This window comes from Betta splendens, chromosome 9 (genome assembly GCF_900634795.4).
Source record: "Betta splendens chromosome 9, fBetSpl5.4, whole genome shotgun sequence".
In the NCBI taxonomy this organism is placed as follows: domain Eukaryota; kingdom Metazoa; phylum Chordata; class Actinopteri; order Anabantiformes; family Osphronemidae; genus Betta; species Betta splendens.
In genome coordinates this window covers 11,827,023-11,850,750 of record NC_040889.2, presented here as the reverse complement: position 1 = coordinate 11,850,750, position 23,728 = coordinate 11,827,023, and the positions used below count along the sequence as shown (strand labels likewise).

Genomic DNA, 23,728 nt, shown 5'->3' with positions numbered 1-23,728 from the left:
TGACGTATACATCCGGAAAATTGGCTTCAAAATAAAGCAAAATGTAGTGGACATGTAGAAAATGCGGGTTAGTTTATTAAAATGTGCGTTTTTTACACATTACAACAACTACACCGGATATATTCAACAGTAAGTCACAACGTTTGAACTTAAATTGTGTAAGTTCAAATTGTGTCAATTTTATTGACACAATTTAAACATTTTCACACATTTACGGTATCCACCACTCACAAGATAAAAAAAACACAATATCTGAAGATTTCAAGTAGTGTCTGCAAAGTTATGCCAAATAAAATGCACTTTGCAGTCTGTTTTGAGAGACTGTAGTTTTTCAGAGTCACCAATAAATAAACACGACTGCTGATGAAAATCTTCTAAATTAAACTTTCCACGCTGATATTTTATTAAGTACATTATGAACGTTTATTCTGAAACGTATTACCGGAAGTGTCCTCTTTGATTGCGCCACGCTTGGCGATGCTGGGAAAAGCACCGTGGCTGAAAACTTTGGGAAAAATGGAAAAAGCAACAGGCGCTAATGTTTTATCCGTGAATCCTCTGGAGGTATAAGAAACAACAACGATGGACCCACATGTTTTCTTCCAGAAGCTGCTTTTCACCTGACAATGCTGTCGAAGAAGGGAAACACGCAGACTGTCTCTAACTTCCATTGAAAGTAAATTTACTCATGGAGAAAGAAGAAAGTCTGGAGTCATGAGCACAGGTATGTATCGTGGGTTAATCTTAGCCGCTTTAGCCCAAGCCTGCTATTAAACACATCCTGTGGCTGATGTTAACTAATAGTAAACAGCCACTTTTAGTCAGAAACTGAAAAAATGCAACGTGCATGTTATAACGGAGGACAGCTCCCCCTCTACTTTTACTCAGCCATAGTTAATTACAGTTTTTCTTAATAACAGCTTTCAAAAAGACATAAAAGAGGACTCGACCTCGCTTTCGTTGCTTTCTTCTTAAAAACCAGCAACACAACGGGAATAAAAGCCAGTTTCCTTTGTTATTACAGCTTCTGCAGCAGCTGGGGGAGTTAAATCCTTTGTCTCCAAACATCTGTCCTGTTGTTTGTGCAGCAGGTCGCACGTAAAGCTCGGTTTTACTGCTAACATGTCATAAAAACGTGTAACGTTGCTGTGGAGTAGACTTCATCTAGTCGGGTTCGTGCCACAGAGTTTCCCCAACTCTGCTTTTCCCACCATAAGTCGATATACCTGGCGTCGCCCGTAACGACAGTTTCCGCTTAAACTCGGTCAGTTCAGCGATGCTGTGTTATTTCTGCGCGCATGTATGTGGACGCAGCTGATTCACTTTTCTGGCGTCTCCGGCGCGTACGGACAAATTGGGCTAAAGTCGAAACGCCAACAAACAATGGGAGAATGCTGCGGATCACGCCGCCGTCCTCGGTGGCTTTTGCCGAGAATACGCGAAGTCAAAAGCAGCTGCCGGTGGTTAGCGTGGGACTTAATGAATGCCACACCACGCAGGGTTTTTGTTTTTTACGCCGGGGCACTGATTGTGCGAGCGGGGCTCCGTTGGATGCGTCGGGGTTGTTGGCCTTTTCGGAAACATCCGCTCGATGACTCCACTTCTCGTGGTGTCGGCCAGCCGAGACTCTCAGGCAATAGAGCGGAAAATATGGCCCGGAGTCTCAGTTCACAGCTTTTAAATAGAGCGGACACAGTAGTTGAACGTTATTCACCAGATTTGATTCCAGTATATTGACTCTTTTTAAAAAAATGTACATATAGCATTAGTTTCTTCAGCATTGACTAAGCAAAGATACTCACCCTCCTCCAGAAACAGGAGGACTTCAATCTGATTAGTGCTATGTGCCATACAGCAGCAAGAGCTGGACAATCAGCTAATTACTACTTCATCAGTTCAAATACACAGGATTTACCCCCCAGTGGCCTTTTGACCTGAACCCTAACCACACCTCGCAGCTGTCCAGGCTTCTCTAATAGGAAGCTTGCAGAAAAAAGCTGCTTGCCGCTGCATGATTCACTGGGAAGGAAGTTTGAGTGAATAATTTGTGACTTCTCTGTAAACGTCCTCCTTCTTCTTTGCGTGCAGGTGTGAAGAAGCCTCCATTAGCTCCCAAACCTAAACTCCCTGCTGCCAGCAAGCCCTCCCCCCCTCCCATTGCCCCCAAACCAGGTCTTCTCCTCTCCCAACCTTCTCCTACCACTCACAAGAGGACAAAACCGGCTGTTGCCCCCAAACCCCACATTCCCAAATCCACAGCCTCTCCCCCTCCTGTTTCACCCCCACAACCCAAACCTAGTGAGACCCTTATCCTATCTACGGAGCAGCAGGATGCCTTAGACAATAGCCTCTCGCTCCTCAACTCCAGAAATGGGATTTTATCAGAGACTACCAAACGGGAATCAGATTACATCATACCCACTGACTCCTGTGGGCTTGAGGACTGCCTGGAAAACGGATCCTTACCAGAGCCTAGGAGTGATTTGCACAAAGAGTTTCTGCAAAATGGGATTTGTACAGAAGGATTCACGGGGTCGAAGCCACAGAAGGCTGTCGATGAGGGGGTAACTCCGGAGAAGGGTGAAGGTGGGGAGATCAGCAAAAAGCCCAGGGATAAACCTCAAAGACGGAGACACCTGGATAGGAGAGTGGAAAACAAAGTGTCGCAGAGAACTGAGGAGCAGGGGGGGAAGACCTCAGACACTGTAAGACATCAGGAAGGTGCTGTTGTTGAGCCTGATGTACAGACTGAGGCCTATAACACACATGTAACTGACTCTAGTTCAGCCTGTGATGTTGCAGGCAGCATCATATTCCTCTCAAGCGTCAGCGCTCATGAACCATCTGCTGAAGCTGTGGAGCCTAACAGTTGCTCGCCATCTTCCAGGGTGCATGACCTGCTGGTCCCAGCCGCCCCCTGTAAGCCTCTCCCAGTTCCTCACCCACGGAGGCTGAAGAAGCCAGCCCTGGTGAGGCAGGATGGCGTGGAGGTCAGCGCCCAGGATCACGCAGTGGCAGAACAAAGACAGGGGCAAGAGGCGGAGATGAAACAGAGCCCGTCTCTCAGTTCAGAGGAGGAGCTCAAACGGGACGCGAGTGACGACCTGTCGGCCCAGAGGGAGTCTGGAGGGGGAGACGAGGTGACGGACGCGCCCGTCCCGCCTCCCCGTCAGACCTCCCTATCACCTCGCCTGCACAGAACCGCTCACGCTCCCTCCTCGCTCGACAAGAACACCTCCCAGTCGCTACACCTGCTCTCTCAGCTCGCCTCGACGGGCCACCAGAAGGAGAGCGAGGGGGGACGGTTGGAGGATGACGAGGACGGGTACGGGGACTTCGAGTGGTACCCGATCGCTCACAGCCTCCCCAAGCAGATCAAACTCGGCTGCACCCCTCCACTGGCTAACGTGAAGAAGGCCCTATCCGCTGAGGAGCAGCAGTCGCAGAGGGCACCACCCAGAAAGCCTCAGAGACACAGCCTGCCAACTCCCCCTCCACCCTCCATCTGCCCCCCGGCGCCTCCACACGCCAACACCCCCATGAGGGAGCTGCCTGCACCTCCTCAGGAGAAAACACCCTGGCGCTTCACACGGCCCTACGTGACCTTTTTCAGCCGCCAGATGCCCACGAGGAGCAGCGTGCCACCAAAGAGCCGGGTTCCGGTGCTGGGGGGCAAGCAGAGGGCCCAGTCCTTCTCTGCGGCAGACCTGGCAACCCGGGACAACTCTCAAAAGAGGAGCCTCTCCTTCCGGAAGCTGCTGGAGCTCAGACTGTCTGTGAAGATGCTGCCAAAGCTGCTGGTCAAGGGAGGGCAGTCACTGGACTGCACCACGGTGGAGTCTCACCCGGGGGAGCGGGGTCTGGAGCGGCCTGCTAGCTGCATGGGTGAGGCGGACTTCTGTGGCGAAGACGGAGAGGGATCGGTGGAGTACGAGAACGTGCCTCTGTACGAGGAGATCCCAGAGTATATGAATCTGCCGTTCCACAGCGCCAGGTTAGGCTGGCCACAAGATGGAGGCGACTCAGACATCTACGAAGTCCAGGATCCGTACCGCAGATGCCCAGACCACGAATACGAGAGGTACAGTGTTTTCTGAAAGTACATTTGGAGTTGGAAAACTTCTTGCAGCTATTTCAGAGTGACGGGATGATTTGCAACAAGTGCCACTACTCACACACAAACTGGGCCCATTGCAATTTATGGTCAGTGCTGAATTCTCATAAGAGCAAGATGTCCCATCTGTCAGTCATTTTTATGATCACAGTTCTCATTATTTAGTCTATAAAACATAATGCGGCTGCTTCGTTTGACAAACCGTCAGATGTCTAAGAATATCACAGTGACGCAAAACAGCAAATCCTCAAAGTAACAAAGTGGAGAAACCAATGTTTAGAATTTTTCTGATGCGTTAAAGAAACACATACATTACACTGTAAGAATAGAGCAAGTGACTCATTATTTTGGTACTGATCTTATCTTTTGCTGTCTGTCTGGGATGATTATTTATTAAACATCACAAATGTACCTGAGATGTGAAACAGAGAAGGACACTTTCATAGCAATAACAACTGACTGCTCAGGTTTTGTGTGTCAGTAAAAAGCCTCATTGTGGACGTGGGCCGGTTGCCAGACCTGCTCTGCGTAACCCCCTGCAGTTCAGGTGGCGCGTAGCTTCGCTGTGGGAGCCGCCGCGTTCACACAGGTGACACAGCGGGTTTGAATTTGCCAGTGTCGGCCTCCTAGCCCGCGGCATTGAATTTGAATAGAGCATTGATGTGCTGCAGGTCGGCCTGTTTTCCTGTGGGTTATTTTCAGTGGCCAGGGCAGGAAATGTCTGAGAATCGCAGAAACGCCACACAACTCTCTAGAACAGGGAAAATAAACCTCTAGCAACCACCTCCTCCGTCTCGGCCTGTCCGCCCTCGCACGGCTCAGCCCCGTCCTAACTTCATCCCTCCAGTGAGTTCTGCTTTAGTACCTAACACAGTGATACATCGTTCCACTAGACACCTACAGAAAAACAAGAGTTCTACACATAAAGTGCTGGAATATATGAACTACTACACGGATGAATAAATGACCGTAGTTCCTCCTCCAGTGATGAACAGATCTGGAATAGAATCAGAATCTGTTCTGTTCTTTTTTGGCTCCCGTCTCACAGCAACTGTCGACCCAGTTTCATAGAAGTCTTTTACTTTACATATTTCTGTCAAAATGATGAAGTATCAATAGTGTAAGTCAAACAATAAGATGGTTTTAAAAACAGCTATTTTTAGTAATATTAATATTTCCCACTTATTTTTTTCCCCTCAAATTAATTGTTGTTCATTAAATGTAAACAGTTTATGGAAATCGCGCCTGACAAATCATGAGACCATCGTTTATAAAAATAGGACAAACAAAAACAAACCTAAATATTAAGACGCTAATCAGTTCATATTTATCCGGAGTCTGGTTACCTGTAAACAACAGAGTCAAACAAAACAAGATTATGTATCACAAAACCATGAAAAGGAGCTCAAATAAGCTAAAAGAGTTTTAGCTACCCACACATCATAATAATGCTGTGTGCATTTAGTTCTACAGCTTGGGTTCTCATTAGAAATAATAATGACTCTATGTAGTCTATAAAAAACATTTGAAAAGTTGTTTTTCTTTGTAAATGAACTGCCTTTCCACATCTTGTGTGGTTTGTTTCAGCTGAGCCAATGGGACACTGCTAGCATGCTACTAGCTTCCCTCAGCCAGCGGGTCACATTTATGCTATTATGGTCCCATTAGCGCTTGGTGGTGGGCCCAGACGCTTGTTCCCATGGTGGAATCCGGTGGTTCCTGTTTTCTGTTCAGTCCAAGGCACTACAAGTGATGAGGTCAGGGCCACGTTAGGTGACGCTGAGGTGAACTCCTGCCTCCTAATTCTGTCCTCTATGTGACGGGAGCTGCAGAGAGGGAGAACTTGTACAGTTTCCCAGGCATCTGAACCTGTTAAGTCTATGTAAGTAGCCTCAAGCTGTAAACAAGTGGTGCTCTGTGCCCGACCCAGTGTGCAGGAATGCTCCACTATAGAGAATGTGTGAGGGAGAAAGACGTTCGGTAACTGTCAAAAGACAAGTAAGAAAAAGAAGGAAGTGGTGAGAGTTGGCTGCTGCTGCTGCTGCTGCTGAGAGTTAAAGGAAATGTGAGAATCGCTGCCTTTCTCCGTCTAATACTGATTCTTGGCCTTGGGCCAAAGCAGAACATCTATGAGCTGTGTTCGCAGAGCTGGTGTGGGGAAGGACTGAGAAACGGGGATAGAAACATCCAGACCCTAAAATCAGACAATTCATAGCACGGCTGCGAGCGGCGCATAAAAACATTAGGAACACAAACACATGTTGCTGCTTGTACGAACCTGGCAGGCGACTGTGGCCTGACGCCAGACCAGCAGCAGCGCTCACACAGATGCAGCGAGTTCAGCTTTTACGTCTGCTTTATAAGGATTATACACAGAATATCGAACATGACTACGACCCTTCCTTAATAGCGTTGTATCAAGTACCCAAAGGTTTCACGTGAGTAAAAGGTCAGGAATTAAATTCTACTAGAGTCTAGTCGAGTGCAGTACATTAGCCTCACACCAGCAGTCTTAACTCATCTCAGGTTCAGGTACCAATGCTGCTTCTCCTCTGGCTCTGAAAGGTTGACAGAAATATAAGAACTCTCCAGTGAAGTCATTTTGCTCCGTTACATCGGTACTGCTGCTCACGCTGGGCTGGACAGTACCTGCTGACCCACAAAACCTGTAACGGTTCGGTGAATTCGGTGGTCGTCCGTGTCGTGGCTTCACTGGTAACGAGAACTGCATCTATTCAATGAAAGCAGCTTGTTTTGATCCTGTTTCTTATTGTGTGGCTGCGGTTCGAGCTGTTCATTGCCTTGTCATCCCTCTCAGCCCTGTGTCTGACACCAGGGATCTCAGTCGACGGTGTTGAAATGCTTCCTGTTCTAGACGTAAATCTGTTGCCTTTACACTCGGCCTCTGGATAAGTGTCACTGAGTGTCGGTTCTGTGTTGACTCAGACTCTTTACAACTTGGGATTATTATGTGATTAGTTTATCCCCTCCATTGCACAAACCTTATGACATGCTTCAGTGGTTATTTATCTAGGGAGGGTTTTTCTGGACACACACTCCTCTCCCGCCCTGTTTTCCATTCACACATCTAATGATTCTTTCCATCCCAGCTCGTGTGTGTTCACTTCCTCTGATCTCTGTGTGAGCAGTGGCTGGCTGACGCAGGACGTCCACTCCGAGGAGGACGAGCCCCACAGTTCCGACGAAGACGACAGCTCCACCTCCAGCAAGGAGCACCTGGACGAGGCAGACAGACAGGTAACCTCAGGGCCAGCCATAAACCAGTAAACTCATTACGGCTGAATAAAAGTGAAACCAAAACAACAACAGGGCAAATTTATTACGTTTAGGGAGATTTGCCTTAAAGGTTCTGTAGAATTATGAGTAGGGCCCAGGTGAGCTCACTGCCGCAGCAACTTGCTGGAAAAAACAACTTGGGGCTTTCTTCAAACAGGATGTCAACGCATAAAACTGGTTTACAGATAACGCTGAGGGCCTCATATCTCTGAGTGTTTGTCGCCTGTCGCCTGAATTTGGGAGGGGGGGGTCACGGGTTCAGGAATAGCTGAAACAGCCCCTGCTCCATGATACTGTCAGCACCTGTGTCTGATGGCCCTCAAAGCTCCGGGGTATCAGAGACACTGGCTCCAACGGGACCAGTGGGACGTTTGAGTCAAACAGAGGCCAAGGACACTATCCAAATTAAGTCGCTGAGAGGCCGCCCCATTACCATTCAAACACACGCACCAGGAGGGGGACACAGAGAGAGCGGGGGTGAACTACTTTCAGGCCTGACTGAGTTGTTGTTGAGGAGGCTGTAAACGCAGTCCCGATGGTTAAACACTGCAGCGGGAGCCAGCGATCATGGTGATTTGCAGTGAGCCCGTGAGTGGACCGGCCGAGTGTTTTGGTGAGTCCACGTCCTTCGTCTGCGTATCGTCATCTGACCGCTTGTGTTTCTGTTTGTTCTCCTTTCAGCAAGAGGACGAGATGAAGAGGAAGAAGGTGGTGCACATCGCCCAGGAGATAATGAGCTCGGAGAAAGTGTGAGTGGACTCGTAATGACCCATGGGACATGTAAACAGCTTTTGTGCTGCATGGTGGTCTGACTGATGTGTCTCTGTCCGACAGATTTGTGGACGTCCTGAAGCTTCTTCACATAGTAAGTTCTTTTAAACTCAAACATAAGAAACGTTTTTACTAGAATTAATTTGGTGAGCAGACACAAAAAGGCCTGTTTGAGTGGTGGTCAAAGCTTTTCCACGGGCTCCTAGTTGATTCAAGTGGCTGCACATGACCTGAAGGTTTTACAGCTGCTGCGTTGGAGGGCTGCAGGTAAACGCATGGCTGCAGATAGGGAGCTGTTTAGATCGGTCCAGTGACAGGAACTCTGGCAGGAAAATGGGCACGTGTTTATACGAGAGGAAGGAGCAGGATCTAGTTAGAACGACACTTTGGTTGTTGACCTGAGAGAATTCCAGGAGAGAGGGTCCACCTGTCCAGAGGCCTCATACGTGGCTTGTGTGAGACAAGCACAAGATTAGTAGAAAATGCCGACCTGTGAGTGTGAGCGGCGGGCGAGGCGTAAAGCTTCGTGGAGGACCCTTCGTGGAGGGGTCGGATCACATTCTTCTGTGTCCTGGCCGAGCAACAGCTGCTTCCTCGGGCCACAGAGACACACATGCCTCGGCTGATCCTGTGTGTGTGTGTGTGTGTGTGTGTGTGTGTGTGTGTGTGTGTGTGTGTGTGTGTGTGTGTGTGTGTGTGTGTGTGTGTGTGTGTGTGTGTGTGTTGCTGAATATGAGGATGCATTCTTGTGTCTTTGTGTCTTTGTAACAATCATCCGTGTGTGTCATGAAAGCTGATTACTGGTCTGTGGTTTTCTAGATTATTTCCTAAAACCTTGTCTCGTTCTCTTTGTGAGGTTGAGCGGGAAATTAAGATGGAAGTCACAAGGATGTGAAAAACCTATGATGCTATACAAGTTCAGACATGTTAAATGAAATGACACTTACTGGTAATGTCTTCAACATCTTATTCTTCCAAAATCTGGGAGTTTTATGGGATGTGCTGCTCTGCTGGGAATTTGTGACAAATTAAGTTTGCTCTTGTAACTAAGCAGAGAGCAGAAACGTGGGGGAGCTACATTTAACCAGGACATCTGGGTCCATGTGGTCGCTCTGCTTCCTTCCATGTGAATGTACGCGTGCGTGTGTGCATGCGCGTGCGTGTGTGTGTGTGAGAGAGGCCTGATAACCAGGTGTTCCTGATTGCTGTCGTGTGTCACTCCTCCCTGTGCAGCTGCAGTGCAGTATGTTTGATAACGTCACATATAACCCTGCCTGTCGCCGCAGGATTTTCGGGATGCTGTTGCCAAGGCAACCCGCCAGAATGGGAAGCCCGTGGTGGATGAGCGGATCCTCAGTCAGATCCTGTATTACCTCCCTCAACTTTACCAGCTCAACAGAGACCTGCTGAGGGAGCTGGAAGAGAGAGTGGCACACTGGTACGCACACGTCTTTGTTATTGCTCCCAGTTGTGAAGTGGTTTGATGCTGCACCACTTTCTGATCCACCATGTCTGTCTGGTTAAGGAGTGACCACCAGATGCTTTCGGACATATTTGTTCAAAAGGGTCCTTATCTGAAGATGTACTCCACCTACATTCGTCAGTTCGACAACAATGTGGCTCTGTTGGACGAGCAGTGCAGGAAGAACCCTGCGTTCGCTGCGGTCGTCAAGGAGTTTGAGGTAGAGCTACAAACACTTACTAAAAATGTTCCTGCTAATGATTTATAAGCAATGAAAACATAACTGACCCATCACATCAACCTCATTTACAATCAGATCATTGTTTGAGTGTTGAGTGTTGTTTATCTGTTTCAGTCCAGAATTAACTGCATCAGTAGCAGCCATCAAAACAAACTGCTTGTCTTTAACTTGCTCTAAACTACAAGGCCTGTGTGTGTTGTCTCCCAGATGAGTCCTAGGTGTGCTAGCCTGGCTCTGAAACACTATCTGCTGAAGCCGGTTCAGAGGATCCCTCAGTACCAGCTGCTGCTCACAGGTACAGTCAGCTGTCTGCACAGCCAAGGTCCAAGGTCCTGAGTGCTGGCCTGGTTTATTGGCAGCATGTGAATGAAATTAAACATGGACTTCACTCTGAAAGCATCTTTCTCTTGATGTGGGCTTTGGTGCCACACTGACACCTAGTGGACGGCCACAGCAACAGAGGAGGAGAAAACTGCTTAGTGTCTTATGGTAGCTTGGTAAAAATTTACCTCTTGTATAAATGTTTTCCACTTTTTCAGATTATCTGAAGAACCTTCCTGAGGACTCGGAGGATTATAAAGACACACAAGGTGTGACATTCAGGCTTCTGTTGTTAATGGAGGAAACGTTACAAAGCTTAACACCACTAACATGTCTGTGATCTCCACACAGCTGCCCTCAGTATAGTGAAGGAGGTGGCCAATCATGCCAATGACATCATGAAACAAGGGGTAAGACTAGGCTCCATTTAAAGCTTCAAATTTTGCAGCGATGATTTATTTTCCTTTCACATTTCTCCTTGTTCTCTTTTCCAGGATAACTTTCAGAAACTGATGCACATACAGTACAGTCTCAATGGTCACCATGAGATCGTCCAGCCTGGCAGGGTAAGACCCTCAGTCCTTATGTCAGCAAATGTTACTGTGCAGAAACAGATTGGGTGGTTTCACGCATGCGTGTCTATGTCCAGGTGTTTTTGAAGGAGGGCACGCTGATGAAGTTGTCCAGGAAAGTCATGCAGCCTCGGATGTTTTTTTTGGTGAGCTATATGTGGCACGTAGCTCTGGGTTGGAACGTTGTCTGTGACCAAATCTTGCTCATTGTGGTTCTCTCTCCTGCATTTTCTGTTTTTGTTTCCAGTTTAATGATGCACTCATGTATACCACGCCGGTCCAGTCTGGCCAGTATAAACTCAACAGTGTCCTCTCTCTGGCTGGAATGAAGGTTAGAAACACAACTGCTCTTTTGTTTTGATGTTTTACGTCAGCTTCCTGTTTCATTCTTCCCTCCTCTTATTGAGTTGAGGCTGAGTCCTTCATGGGCTGCTGTGTTTTGCAGGTGAGTAAGCCGAGCCAGGAGGCCTATCAGAACGAGCTCAACATCGAAAGTGTGGAACGCTCCTTCATCCTGTCAGCCGGGTCAGTTTTCACCCTCAGCACTACACAGCTACAGCACACTATTTCCTCTTGTTTGTGTTGTTGTAGCTGACACTGCCTGATTTTATTTGCAGGTCTGCTACAGAGAGAGATGAGTGGCTGGAGGCCATCGCCAAGGCAATAGACGATTACACTAAGAAGAAAATTACCTTCATATCCAGTCGAAGCCAGGAGGAGGTAAAACTGTTAATCTGAGTGGCTGCAGAGAGAACTATCAGAATCAGAAAAGCTTTATCACCAGGTCCAGAGCACAGAACTAGAAATTTTACTTGCTGTTGAGGGTGGTGCATCTTACAGTTCATTAGACTGACTACAGTGGGGAAGAAGCTGTTTTTGTGGCATGAGGTCCTAGTCCTGATGGACCAGAGCTTCCTGCCAGAGGGTAGGGGCTGAAAGTGTTCCCACCCACCTTGCATTTACAATAACACTGTGTCTCTCGCAGCAGGCGGAGGGGGTCGTTGACAGCGGAGCTCCGTTGGGGTCCAAAGCTCCAATCTGGATCCCGGACCTGAGAGCCACCATGTGTATGATCTGTACTTGCGAGTTCACTCTCACCTGGAGGAGGCATCACTGTCGAGCCTGTGGAAAGGTCTGTCTCACCGCTGCATTTACAGCTCATTTAGTGTCAGTTAGCTCGTGTCTAACTGCGGTGTCACGTGTGTCTGATGCTGTAGGTGGTGTGTCAGGCCTGCTCCGCCAATAAGTACTACCTGGAGTACTTGAAGAACCAGCCAGCTCGCGTGTGTGATCACTGCTTTGCCAAACTACAGGAAAACAGTAAGAAATGAAGGAAAAACGTTTCACTGGATATACAAAGTGCTGCTGGTATTGGTCTTGTTAGCACAGTTTTACCCATGTCTTATATCAGTATTTTTTCTTTTATAGGCGACCGATGTGCCTCAACGTCAGTTTCTCCTATTAAGTCCGGCGCTTTCTCCTTCACCAGAAAACAGAAGAAAATTCCTGCTGCACTAAAAGAGGCGCATACGAATCACATCATCACCTGCAGACTGAGTTAACATGCATCCTCCCTACAGGTGATTTATTTATCTCATGCCGTCTTTCCAGGTGTCTGCCAACACTGAGAATTCCTCCATGAGCGGCTACTTAAACAGATCCAAAGGCAACAAGAAGCAGTGGAAGAGGCTGTGGTTTGTCATTAAAAACAAAGTCCTGTACACCTATGCTGCCAGCGAGGTATTTAGTAGTCATCCTTATAAACTCTTTCTTTTCCACCGTCATCCTAGCTTAGTATGTATTTCTCCCATCAGGATGTTGCGGCATTGGAGAGTCAACCACTGCTGGGATTTTTCCTGAGAGAGGAGAAGAACGGTCCGGCTCAGAAGCTGCAGTTTAAACTGTACCACAAAAACACACTGTTCTACATCTTTAAGGCTGACGACATCCCCACCGCCCAGAGGTAGCACAGAGTGCAGACAAATACTTTAGTGGCATTAAAATGTAAACAATGCAAGAAATGCAAACAACTACTATGGCCACATGTAACTTTTATTTGCTATTCTGTTCAGTCATTTTCCTATTTTGTGTTTTTGTTCTTAGATGGATTGAAGCTTTCCAAGAGGCAATGATTCTTGAACAGTAATCACCTTCTAGGCAGTAAATTAAAAAATCAGCCACAGAGCCAAGTAAAAGACAACTTATGACTGCTGACTGATCTCAGGTCAGCGGCCGTCAGCTCAGGAAGGACTCTGGAAGGACTACTTAAACAAAAACACCACAGACTGTTTGTGAAAGCCAGAGGCTTTTCCCTCACATAACTGGATCTGTTTGTCTCGGAATGAGCTCTGCCAACAGCTGCTGATGCTCAGCGCTACTGGCAGGGGTCTGAGCAAACGGCGAGCCGCAGCTGCAGGTCAAAGTTCAAGTACAGAAGCATGCATGTGGAAGTGAGACCAAACAGTTGTCAGGGCCATAAAGGTTGAAAAACCCTCGGAAGCTTGGGAGTGATTTTATAAATGGATGAAGGAGTTGTTCTGTTGTCCTATGTGTCAGTCCACCTTCATTCCATCACATTTCCAGTAAGTGATTAAAGAACAATGTGAGGAAAATACTGAAAATGCTGAGAATCATAGATTCAAAGTTATGTCTGCTCAAGAGTTTAACGTTCATTTAACTGTGAAATCAGGCTTCTACAAAGATACAGGAAGTTTCTGTTCTCTCTGATCTCTCTGGTTTAGAGATTTTACTCCTGTATTTTTTAATTTAATTGTGGCTTAGGAAGAAATCCTGGAGGAAAAATCAATCTGGAGGAAACTGGAAATGTCATAAATAATGTAGATATTTACATACAATACAATAGATTCTTGCCTGTTTTGCTACTTTAGGAAATTTTAGTGTGTAAAACTGTGTACAGTATATGCACATAAGGAAAGCAACATTGATGTTTTTTATATCAAAGCCAAGAGCTAATATTTATAAAATAGGAAGATTTATTGTTTAAAAGCACAGGCTGCCACTAATTGTGTAAGTCAGGGTTTGTTTTCCCTCTATTTTAAAGAAGACTTCTTAAAGAAAAGGGGCTTTTTATGAGCAAAACTGTTGACAGTATGCATGAACTATATTTCTAGGGTAAAGCTCAAAACATTTTGTATTTTGATGCTTCTTTCTGCAAACATTTTGCCTTATTTGGGATATATTGCAATAACATAGGTGCTCTGTTGTACATTCTTCACTAAATAAGAACCAAGTTAAGCCTCTAACTTGCATGACTACTCACTGTAGTGCCTCTGTAGTTCTAAGAGCAGTAATTTATCAGGTCAATTTTGTCTTGGGTTCTTTTTCGTATAACGCCCTTTTCCATCACAACAGATTAGATGGTTATACAGTTGGAATAAAGCTGTCGATAATATGCTGTTGTAACTGTTGTTGTCACACATTTCCATTTAAGTCTCATTCAGTTTCAGGCTACTGAGGTATAAATTTGCTAAATATTTGTACATTAATGTCTGGAAACGTCCACACTATCAGAGTTCCTATGAACAGTGTTCTAAACTGTCAGGCAACAGTTTTAAATAAAAAATATAGCAATATATTCCCTGTTTATTTATTTCCTTTTTTGTTGCTTCAAAAATGTGAAAAAAAAAATTCAAAAATTGTACTAACCTGGTCAGTAGAGCTGTCAGAGAGTTTGTCCTTTTATAGAGAAAAGCAAATGTTAAAATCTGATTCAGGAACCACTGACAGTTGGATGTTTTATATGTAAGGTGTATGATTCTAATATTCTAATAGACTTATATTTAGTATAATTTTAATATTCACTATATAAACCTTTAATCTTTGTGATATTTCTGAGTTTAGCCTTTTTTAGATATATGTGTGGAACTAAAGAGCTACTAGCCGTTGCTAGAGTCGGACCGATTCAAGCAGTGAACGGTCCGTCCCTCTAAATCTTCCGTCTAAAGATGGCGGAGTATGCAAACCTCGTCCGAAGGGCTTTGGGGCAAATAGGAGGTCATGGAGGCGTTCGGGGTTTTTTTCTTCAGCTGTTCAGGTCAGTGTAAAGTTAAACGCTTTATAGTTCGCAATAATTATCTAACGAGTAACTTGAAATATGCGATAAGACGGTAAATAAATGTTGGACCCCCAAAGCTAAGTTAGCGTGTTGACAGCTTGATTTTGCGACAAACTCCGTTTAATCTTCTCGGAATTTAGGACCAAGACGTTGAAAATACATTTTACCCCCACAACTGATCTGCTAAACGTTTAAACTTACACAATCTTCATCAAACGATGTCCAGCTGTATATTGGTGCACACTATTGTTCGATAAACAATACAAATACTCGTTTCCACACGCGTCATATACTTGAACTACTACGTGAACTGCTTGGCAGAGTGAACGACGTGAAGACAGGAGCTCTGGTTGGTGTGGATAAATATGGGAACAAATACTACGAAGACAAGAAGAACTACTTCTTTGGTGAGTGGTTTCAGGCTTGGTACAGAGGGGTTAACACATCCTTATTTATTAAGTAAAGCAAAGTAATTTTTAAAATCTAATTCATTCTGCACCTGCTTAGAGTTGTGTTCATATTCGCGATTGTTTGTGTGTCCAGGACGACACCGCTGGGTAATCTACACCACAGAGATGAATGGGAAGAAGACGCTTTGGGAGGTGGACGGAAGCATGGTGCCAGCTGAATGGTACGAGTTGTTGTCTGCCAGTGACAGGAGAGAAATTCTAAACTAAAACATTTCTAGCACATGTCAACTTCAGTGCCGTCAGTTTCAGGAAACTGGGTTTTGTATAGCTTTTAATACATAGCTTACTGTATCAGTAAGTTTTCCTTTAGTTGTCTTAAAGAGCTAAATTTGGTCCCAACATCCTGGCCTGAGAACAACGTAGGTAAAAAAAAAACCAAAGTGTCATTTTTTAAGTTATTTTTCTAGAACTTGGCTCGCCTTCAGCATGTCCAGCAATACTATAGTTATGATGATCCAAGAGGAGATATGGAAACTTTGCTGAACAATTCACTCTCCATTGGAGATACGCAACAGCTGACATCGTCTTGTTTACTGCTTAGGCATCGCTGGCTGCACTGTATGACAGATGACCCCCCTACTACACACCCTCCAGAGCCCAAGAAGTTTTTGGCTGAAGTCCACCAGTTCAACATGAGCGGCACACCCCAGCAGTACGTGCCCTACTCGACCACCCGAAAGAAGATTCACGAGTGGGTTCCACCCAAAGCTGGAGCTCAGTGAACTTTGAAAACTTAAGTGCTCTAAATTATGGTTTCCTGTCTCTATATCCCACCTGAATAAAATCTCTTTATAGAATTAATGATTGTTGTAATCCTCCTGACGCTGTCTTTTTTAAGTACAATGTCACACTTGCAGCAATAAACGTCCTATTTAACCATCCCCAATCAATTAGAGACTAGAGGGTAGTGACTACTGTGCTGCACTGACTGCTAGTGCTACTTCCACTTCCAGATGTAAAAGCCAGACTTCATGATACTGTTACCAGCTGTTATCCATCTGTGATGGATGGGGCCTTTCATCAATGCAAAGAATTAGGGCTGTCAAGAACTGACTGTATAAACACTGTTAGATTGCTGTTTGAGAGACTTCTATGCTATTTACTTAGACTCTCCCAGCCAGAATGCCTGAAACTCTCAAAAAAACAAATATTAAAACGCGTTTGTCATATTTCTACTAAGTAGACTGATCACTTTAACTCTTAAACTTCTTCATCTAAAAATATCACCTGCCTTCAAACTTAATTAGGATCATCTTTGCATCGTATTGAGAAACACAAGCACTGCACTTTTAAATTCGGAAATAATGATGCTAAACATGGTCTTCCTGCCACTTTGTTCTTTTTATTTTTTTAAAGTAAATATTTGTCCTACTGGTTAAAAATGGGTAATTTTGTGAGTTTATGCCTCCCACACCTACAGCACCAGGCTGCCAAAACTAAGTTGGCAGCAGTGTAGTTGTGTGTGGCCCGGAATGAAAACAGAAACATCTCTAAGATGTGTTTAATAAACAAATTTTAAATTTTAATTAATGATTCTTGTTTACCCATCAAACTATCATGAGCATTTGCAATAGACCGAACTAAAACATTTGTGGGGAGTGAATGCGTTCAGCTGTGCTAGCTGTCCAGCAGATGGCAGCAGATAGTAGCGCTGGAGGGCATGAGATCACAGAGGTACAAGTCTAACCAGCTAATTGACATGAACCTGACATGTCCTCATTCACCCAGTCGCCTACACTCAGGCCGGAAACAATCACAGCTGCCTCTCAAGTGCAGTAAAAGGAAAACTGCTCCCTTTAAACTGTACTTCCAGAGAAGAGCAGCTGTCTCGAGGGTTGTGATTTTCTACTTTGTGAGTGGGTGGCTGTCGGCTGCGGTTTGTCACACAGTGGACCTGGAGGAGACGTACAGGGATGTGATGGTCCGTGTCTTCCTACCCAGACAAGGGAGGAACACATGCAGCCGTGGGGTTAAGGAGCCTTGTGGTCACACATTCCTAAACTCCTCCAACGCTGCCCACAGCCACAAAAATATCAGATCCAGTCTGCGGCCACAGCATCACGCTGGCCTTCACACATATAGATGTTTATGTGACGTTACAGCGGCAACAACGTGAACGTTAAGCCACCTGACTAACCAGACGCCCACTTCTGCTTTATTTAAGGTCATCGTGAGATGACGGTTCCCATCTCTCTGGCTTTGTGCCACGTATATGTTTCTTTTTAGTTTCAAGTTTGGCCTCCTCCATTCCTGCATGTTTCCAAACAAAGTCATGTGACATGTCACACAAGGACACTTTACTTATGTTTAGTCATTGCTATTGTCCTGTGATTTTAAGAAATGAATAAATGCTTTTCTAATGCAGCAAATGTAGCAGGCCAACATCAAAAGCTCAAGGAGCAACACAGCAGGCACAATACCTAAAAACTCCAGTTAGAAGAAATCACATTAACGCACTAGTATCAGGCCACTTTCACATCCAGCTGCATTCACCAGCTTAGTTGTGAGGTCATCAGTGCTCTTAATTTCAGCTTGTTAGTTGGAAGTGGTCAGGATTCAGCCCCCCCCTCTCCAACCACTAATCAAAGCAGTCATTATGTCCCGTATAGAGTGGTAGTTTGTGAGTCCGGTGGCGTTGTCCTTGTATGGTTGTTCCGCAGACGTAGGCTACAGTGTTGTTATTTACATTCCACGCAGGGAAATGAAAAAATAGACTGGCTTTTCATTACTGGGATATTTTAGGTAAAATGCAAAAAATAAATTTCAAAGAGTCACATGAATGTATTAAAAATGTAATTTTTTCCTGTTCATTGCTTGACATATAATAAAAAATGTTTTTGAGAAAAAATAAACAGTCAATTTGAAAATTCACTAGAAGGAGCCACCAGGTATTTACAAGCCTCAAACTAAATATGGCTTCACGAGGTTCTGAGTGTTTCGGACGTCCGGTGCTGGAGCTGTGCCAGCGTGCTGCTGTTATTGGAGCCTACAAGTTGTCTTGCATCACATGTATTTGGGCTCAGACCGGTGGCGACCGCAGCACAGCCGCAGCTTTAGCCAGGGAACCATAGTGGGCAGACAGATCTGTCAACCAGTGGCTTCCGGAGTTTGTTTTCTTAGAAATCATCTTCTTAAGTGCATGCTTTCACTGACTTTTCTTGTTGTTTTTTTTTTATTTTAGTTGGGAGTACACACGCAGCAGCCGCAAAGCTAATTGCAAGGTCAGAGTGGAGCAATCACAAAGAGAGTGTAGGCAGTGTGTGCTTCGAATGCACAAACAGGAGGCCAAGTGCTCCTATGAGACCCATCGGATGCTACCATGCTATTTAAAGAGTAATGGGCCACCAGACCTGAAGGCATTTAAGGTATAAACTATGGTAATGAGTCCCAGGTAGTTTGGTTTGTGTTTCTGGTTATGAACAGTCATAAAGTGTTTGGCAGATTTTGAGGTTAGACAAAACAAGTTTCTTAGTCATAATTCAAACTTGAATATTGGCCTAAAAGTATTCAGAACATTTAATGAAGACCTTTTAAAGTGAGGTGGAAAACGTAAACATGCACCTGTGACAGACCGGCGGCGTGTCCAGGCTGTAGCTGCCTCTCGCGTGATGGGACGGCTGGGACGGGCTCCAGCAAACCCTCGACCCTTAAGAGGACGAAGCAGCAGAGCGTGAATAACCTTCTGCAACCCCGGTGCATTGTGGGTAATGTAAGCCCCAGACTTAAAGTTCAGGAAAACGTTGTTTTCTGGCTGCTGCTTCTTGCCCATCTTGAGTTTAGAAAACAATGTACTAGTAACATTAAAGAGTGTAAAACATTCACATTCCCACGTGATGAATCATGGGACACGGCGCTGCTGCTCGCTGCGCGGCTGCATCGGGCCCTGGCATGTGTGATCTGATTAGGCGTGTTGACAGGACAGCGGGGATATAAACAGCATCAAAGCACCGGCTCTAATTCAGCGCTGCCCGTCGCGCAGCGCGCGCCGACGCCGTTGGAAACGGCATCTGTAGCGCAGCATTGTTTGCTGCACTCGGGGGCTTGAAGGTCGGCCGGCGAGCGGCCTCGTTGGGGCGACCTTTGAACAGGGAGGTCGCAGGCACATGAGCCCTCGCTCCACGTATGTGTCACCATGCCTGGGATGCACCGCGCTGGTGGCCGGCCGCTCGTCGGCCCGGCTCAGGTTCTCGCTTGAGCATTTTCCATTAAGTGCGCTGCTCCCCTGTGCCGGGCACAGCACAACGATGAGTGCACACACTCCTACTTCCCACTTCCCTTTAGATATATTGGTCTGGAAACATGAGGAAGCAGCGTTGCTCATCAGGAGGCGCTCTGAGGTTACTGAGCGTCGTGACAGGACACTACTGCACATCGGTAAACACTGAGTCCATCCGTGCGTGTGGATAATACACCCGCACCTGTTCTCTGAAGTTTCAGCCAAACGCCAGCATCAGTGCTGCAATGCAGTGACTTATCATCCCTGGACACAAGCCTGGATGTCGTAACAGCTCAGCGACAGCAGAGGGCAACATCTACACAGAGAGGAGCTGGGGGCAGATTGACTCAGGTCTCAGCTGGAGCCATTTCATGCCCTAAATTAAATGTAGATTTGCAGTAATTGTTCTCTAGCGATTCTGGTCCCGCTGTGATGCTACGGATGCTGATCTCCAGGCTGTGACAGCAGAAGGGCCCTGATTCATATTAATGAGAGTCGACGTGACCAGGCAAACTTTAAGCTAATCATCAGTTTACACTCGTTATTAAATCTGTGAATGCGCAACAAAATGTTTAGTATTAGGACGACCTGATCCTGATGTCGGGCAGCATCTGTCTGCAAGCAGGCATCACAGCAGAGCGCTGCGTCTGCCTCCTCCAGGTTCCTCTGCAGGAAGCAGGAAGCGGCACACGTTTCTGTCACATGCATCTTTCCTCCGTGAACTGCTCAGAATTGGATGTTGGCTAACCACAACTTGCGAGCGATTCCTCTGGATCCTTCTTGAGCACAGTTTGCGAGTGGTCGCTGTCCAGGTCAGGCAGCGCGCCGAGGCTTTGATCAACTCCTTATGGGTTTTCAATTTCATCCATCGGGGACTGTGATAAAAATAAACGTTACGGCCTTTGTTGTGCCTGCAGGATGACAGCTCGGTCCAGGATGACTCACTCTCAGCAGCGAGCCGCTCCTGCCTCGCCGCCGCGCTCGCTGTGGAGCGAGGTGTCCGCATCCCCGGGGCCGGCGGCATGGTTTTCATCCCCTAGGGGTGAGAACGCGCCAAGCAGGGGGGCAAGTGCTGTCGAGAAAATTCTTGACATTCTGCTGCTCGGTCCTGGTGGCCTGGCTCGGTGTTGGGTTCCTGGGAGCGAGGGAAGAGGAGCCAGGGGAATCGGCTGCCGACTCAGCAGCTGACACCTCCTTCGATCGCTGTCTCTTCCTACAGCCATAAACCAAACTGTCCGACTTTTCAGCAAGGTTAAAGAGGAACCGCCCGGACTAGAACCATAACATACGTGCCCTCAAACTTCTAGAGGTTCTAGAGGTTCTGTAGGACTGTGATGGGTGAGCGTTCGTGGCATTTAGAAGGACTCACTGGGTTTGGCTGTGTCACTCGTGTCCTTGTTCCTGTTAGCTGCATATTATTTGTTCCCAAACTCAGGCTCTGGCTTCAGCGTTCACTCGTGACCTTGGAAGCAGCAGTTGTCAGGATGAGATCTGGACCATTAGTGGCCGCTTCAGTGGCGTCAGCAGGTGAAGCTGGCACAAAGTGATGATTCATTGTTTGTTATTATTGAGTCGCGGTCGCTCCCATCGAACCGCTGTCTCACTTGGAACATTAAAATCGCTGTGTCACTTCTGCCCTGCTTCCATTCCCCTCAGTCACTCGGTGCCTGATTTAGCTGCACACACATCTGCACGGTGCACAGGCTGTACCCGTGGAAAGATATTTTTACCGGGAACGCCAGCATCTGACGAGCCGCTCTTTGTTTCCCCGGGTCGGGCCTGACCCGTTCCCCGCGCCTCGCTGTGAGTTAGCCTCGGTTCTCCTGTGCGTTCGCTGCTCGCCCCCGTGTCACAGACTAACGCAGCAAAGTGCAGTTTTTGGCTGTTGAATTATACATCAGCTGGTTCAGCACAAAGCCGAACTCCGGCTCGTTTCATGGTGGCTCCGTACTATTTTACAAGCTGCTCCCCTGGATTTGAATCCATTTTGGTGCAGATCGATCACTACATCGCTGAGCATCTAAACTTTTGTTACTCAGGCAAAGGTTCGTCTGGCTGTGAAAGGTGGAAGCTTGTTTTCTGTGATAATCTATGAGAAGTGCTTGCCTCACCCACATTTAGCAGCTCACTAAGTGTAAATCTGTCTGTCACATATACAAGCAGGATGGTTTTAGGATGGATTGCAATTAAATGTCTTTATTTTAGACATTCATGGTCCCCAGACGCTGAATTTCTCTCCACATCTTCATTCATCTTATTCATCTTATTCATAAATAAATAAAACTTCTTGTGACTCTGTTCATTGACCAAACTAATAACGTCCTCGTCTGAGCATGACAGCACATTCATGAGCAGCCGTTAAGGTTAAGCATGCTTGTTCGCTCAGGTTCACCATCACGGCCGCCGCCATCAACCATTACTCCTCATGACTGACAATATGCTGTGATTTCCTGCGTCATCTGTTCCACTGAGTATTATTTCTTCCAGCACCTCTGATGTCACTCTAGAGACATCCTCCTTCATGTGCCGGTCTCCCAGCTGTTGTTTCAATAAACCCTGCGTTAATAAAACTGTAATTGGAAGAGCTCTGCGTCCTCCTGTATCCTGTTACCTACACAAAAGCTGTTTGTATCTATCTGTGTGTGTGTGTGTGTGTGTGTGTGTGTGTGTGTGTGTGTGTGTGTGTGTGTGTGTGTGTGTGTGTGTGTGTGTGTGTGTGTGTGTGTGTGTGTGTGTGTGTGTGTGTAACCAGGGCAGCTGACTAGGCAAGTGCAGATATGTTTTCTTCCTTGAGTCTCTAGTTTCTGTGCCGTCTGTGTCGGCTTTACATTCAATCAAGACAAGCTTCAGGCTGAATCGCTCAGCTGTGTGGCTTCCATCCTGGACCTCCCTCTGTCCCTTGCTGTCCAGCTGCAGCCAAGCTACAGATGTTTTAAGTTTATTAAGCTGCTTGTCAACAGGAAGCTGCTAGTGTTTTAGTAAATTAAATGACTTGATGTCATGCGGAGTAATTTTGTCCAGAAACTGTAGGTTTGCCAATATAATTCTTCAGTTATTCAGTCTTTGTGACTTCCATAAAGAATTTAATTCATTTTTCAGGCATTAAACACATTAGTTGCTGTTTGCAGACAAGGAAGGGAGTGAGATTCATGCTTCGCGTTTCTGCCTGTAGCATTTGATTCAGAGGGTGTTATTACTAAAGAGCAGCCTCAGCGTCACGCCAGAATAACACTATTAGCAGAATTAATCTGAAGAGCTCAGCACGCTCTCATTAGCAGCACCCGCTCCCAATCGATTGGAGTCCCACCGTGTCAATAAGCCAGGGGTTCTGTCTATTCAGGCTGTTGGCTGCCTTGGCTTGCATCGTCATGTGCTGACGCAGCACATCATGGCGCTGTCTCATTAAGTGGCTGCTCGGCGTGGTCCAGTGTGTGGCCTGCTGAGAGGACCCGGCTTCTTTTTGGATGCGAGTAGAGGGACATTTGCCAAAGCTTGACTGGACAGAAATCTACATACTAAAGCCACAGGAACGTCCATGCTAAGTCAACACGGCGACTCAAACGACTTCTAGTGGTTTAGCTAGAAGTCGTCCCCCGTTCCTTTCCACCCTCGCTGTGTCTGCTGCTGCTGCTGGCTGTGGTTGCTAAGGTGGGCCTGAGGCCTCCTGGCAGCCGGGAGCCTCTGGGGGCCACAGAGCCTGGCGCTGTGTCACATGTTGGGAATTCCCCCGAGCCGTGCAGGACTGGAGGCAGTCGGGGATGTGGAGGAGGAAGGTTTCTGCTTGTGAACAGCGCACTGGGTCTGGCTCAGTCTTCACGTGGGAAGTAAACCATGAGTTTGCACATTTCTATTTTACCCTGTTGTTCTTTTTCGTAGGTGGAATTTGTCAAACGGTGTCCTGTATTGGACTGGCGCTGCTCGTTGCCATGCGTCTTACTTACAATAATAAGACGCAATCTGACCAGGCAAAATATTTGCCTGTGTAAACTTCCTGGACAAACAGCTAAGCAAGTGTCAGACAGGATCGCCACTTGCTCTGCTGCGACTGGCTGCGACTGTTTTTACACCTTCCTTCTAAATAAGGCATCGGGCTGCCAGGACATATGACCAAGGTCCCGATTTGGGTTCTGGACACAGGATCCATCCATCCATCCATCCCATGATTGCTCAACGCCAATGAAAGTCAATC

General features: G+C 46.5%; 2 protein-coding genes across 2 annotated transcripts; both read left to right on the top strand.

Annotated features, from left to right (window-relative positions):
* The first annotated feature begins 455 nt into the window (after window positions 1-455).
* On the top strand, window positions 456-14,371 carry fgd6 (FYVE, RhoGEF and PH domain containing 6). Its single transcript, XM_029162780.3, has 21 exons — window positions 456-724; window positions 2,089-4,081; window positions 7,264-7,372; window positions 8,093-8,160; window positions 8,246-8,276; window positions 9,469-9,620; window positions 9,708-9,864; window positions 10,093-10,180; window positions 10,425-10,475; window positions 10,558-10,616; window positions 10,701-10,772; window positions 10,856-10,924; window positions 11,026-11,109; window positions 11,224-11,303; window positions 11,396-11,498; window positions 11,764-11,910; window positions 11,996-12,098; window positions 12,207-12,301; window positions 12,390-12,518; window positions 12,593-12,741; window positions 12,882-14,371. The coding sequence occupies exons 1-21, from the start codon at window positions 715-717 to the stop codon at window positions 12,922-12,924; spliced, it is 3,792 nt and encodes a 1,263-aa protein (XP_029018613.1). The 5' UTR covers window positions 456-714; the 3' UTR covers window positions 12,925-14,371.
* A 300-nt stretch (window positions 14,372-14,671) lies between these two features.
* ndufa12 (NADH:ubiquinone oxidoreductase subunit A12) lies at window positions 14,672-16,124 on the top strand. The gene is made up of 4 exons (XM_029162781.2): window positions 14,672-14,832; window positions 15,175-15,260; window positions 15,397-15,484; window positions 15,865-16,124. Exons 1-4 carry the CDS (start codon window positions 14,744-14,746, stop codon window positions 16,043-16,045), a joined length of 444 nt encoding a protein of 147 aa, XP_029018614.1. The 5' UTR covers window positions 14,672-14,743; the 3' UTR covers window positions 16,046-16,124.
* The last annotated feature ends 7,604 nt before the right edge of the window (window positions 16,125-23,728 follow it).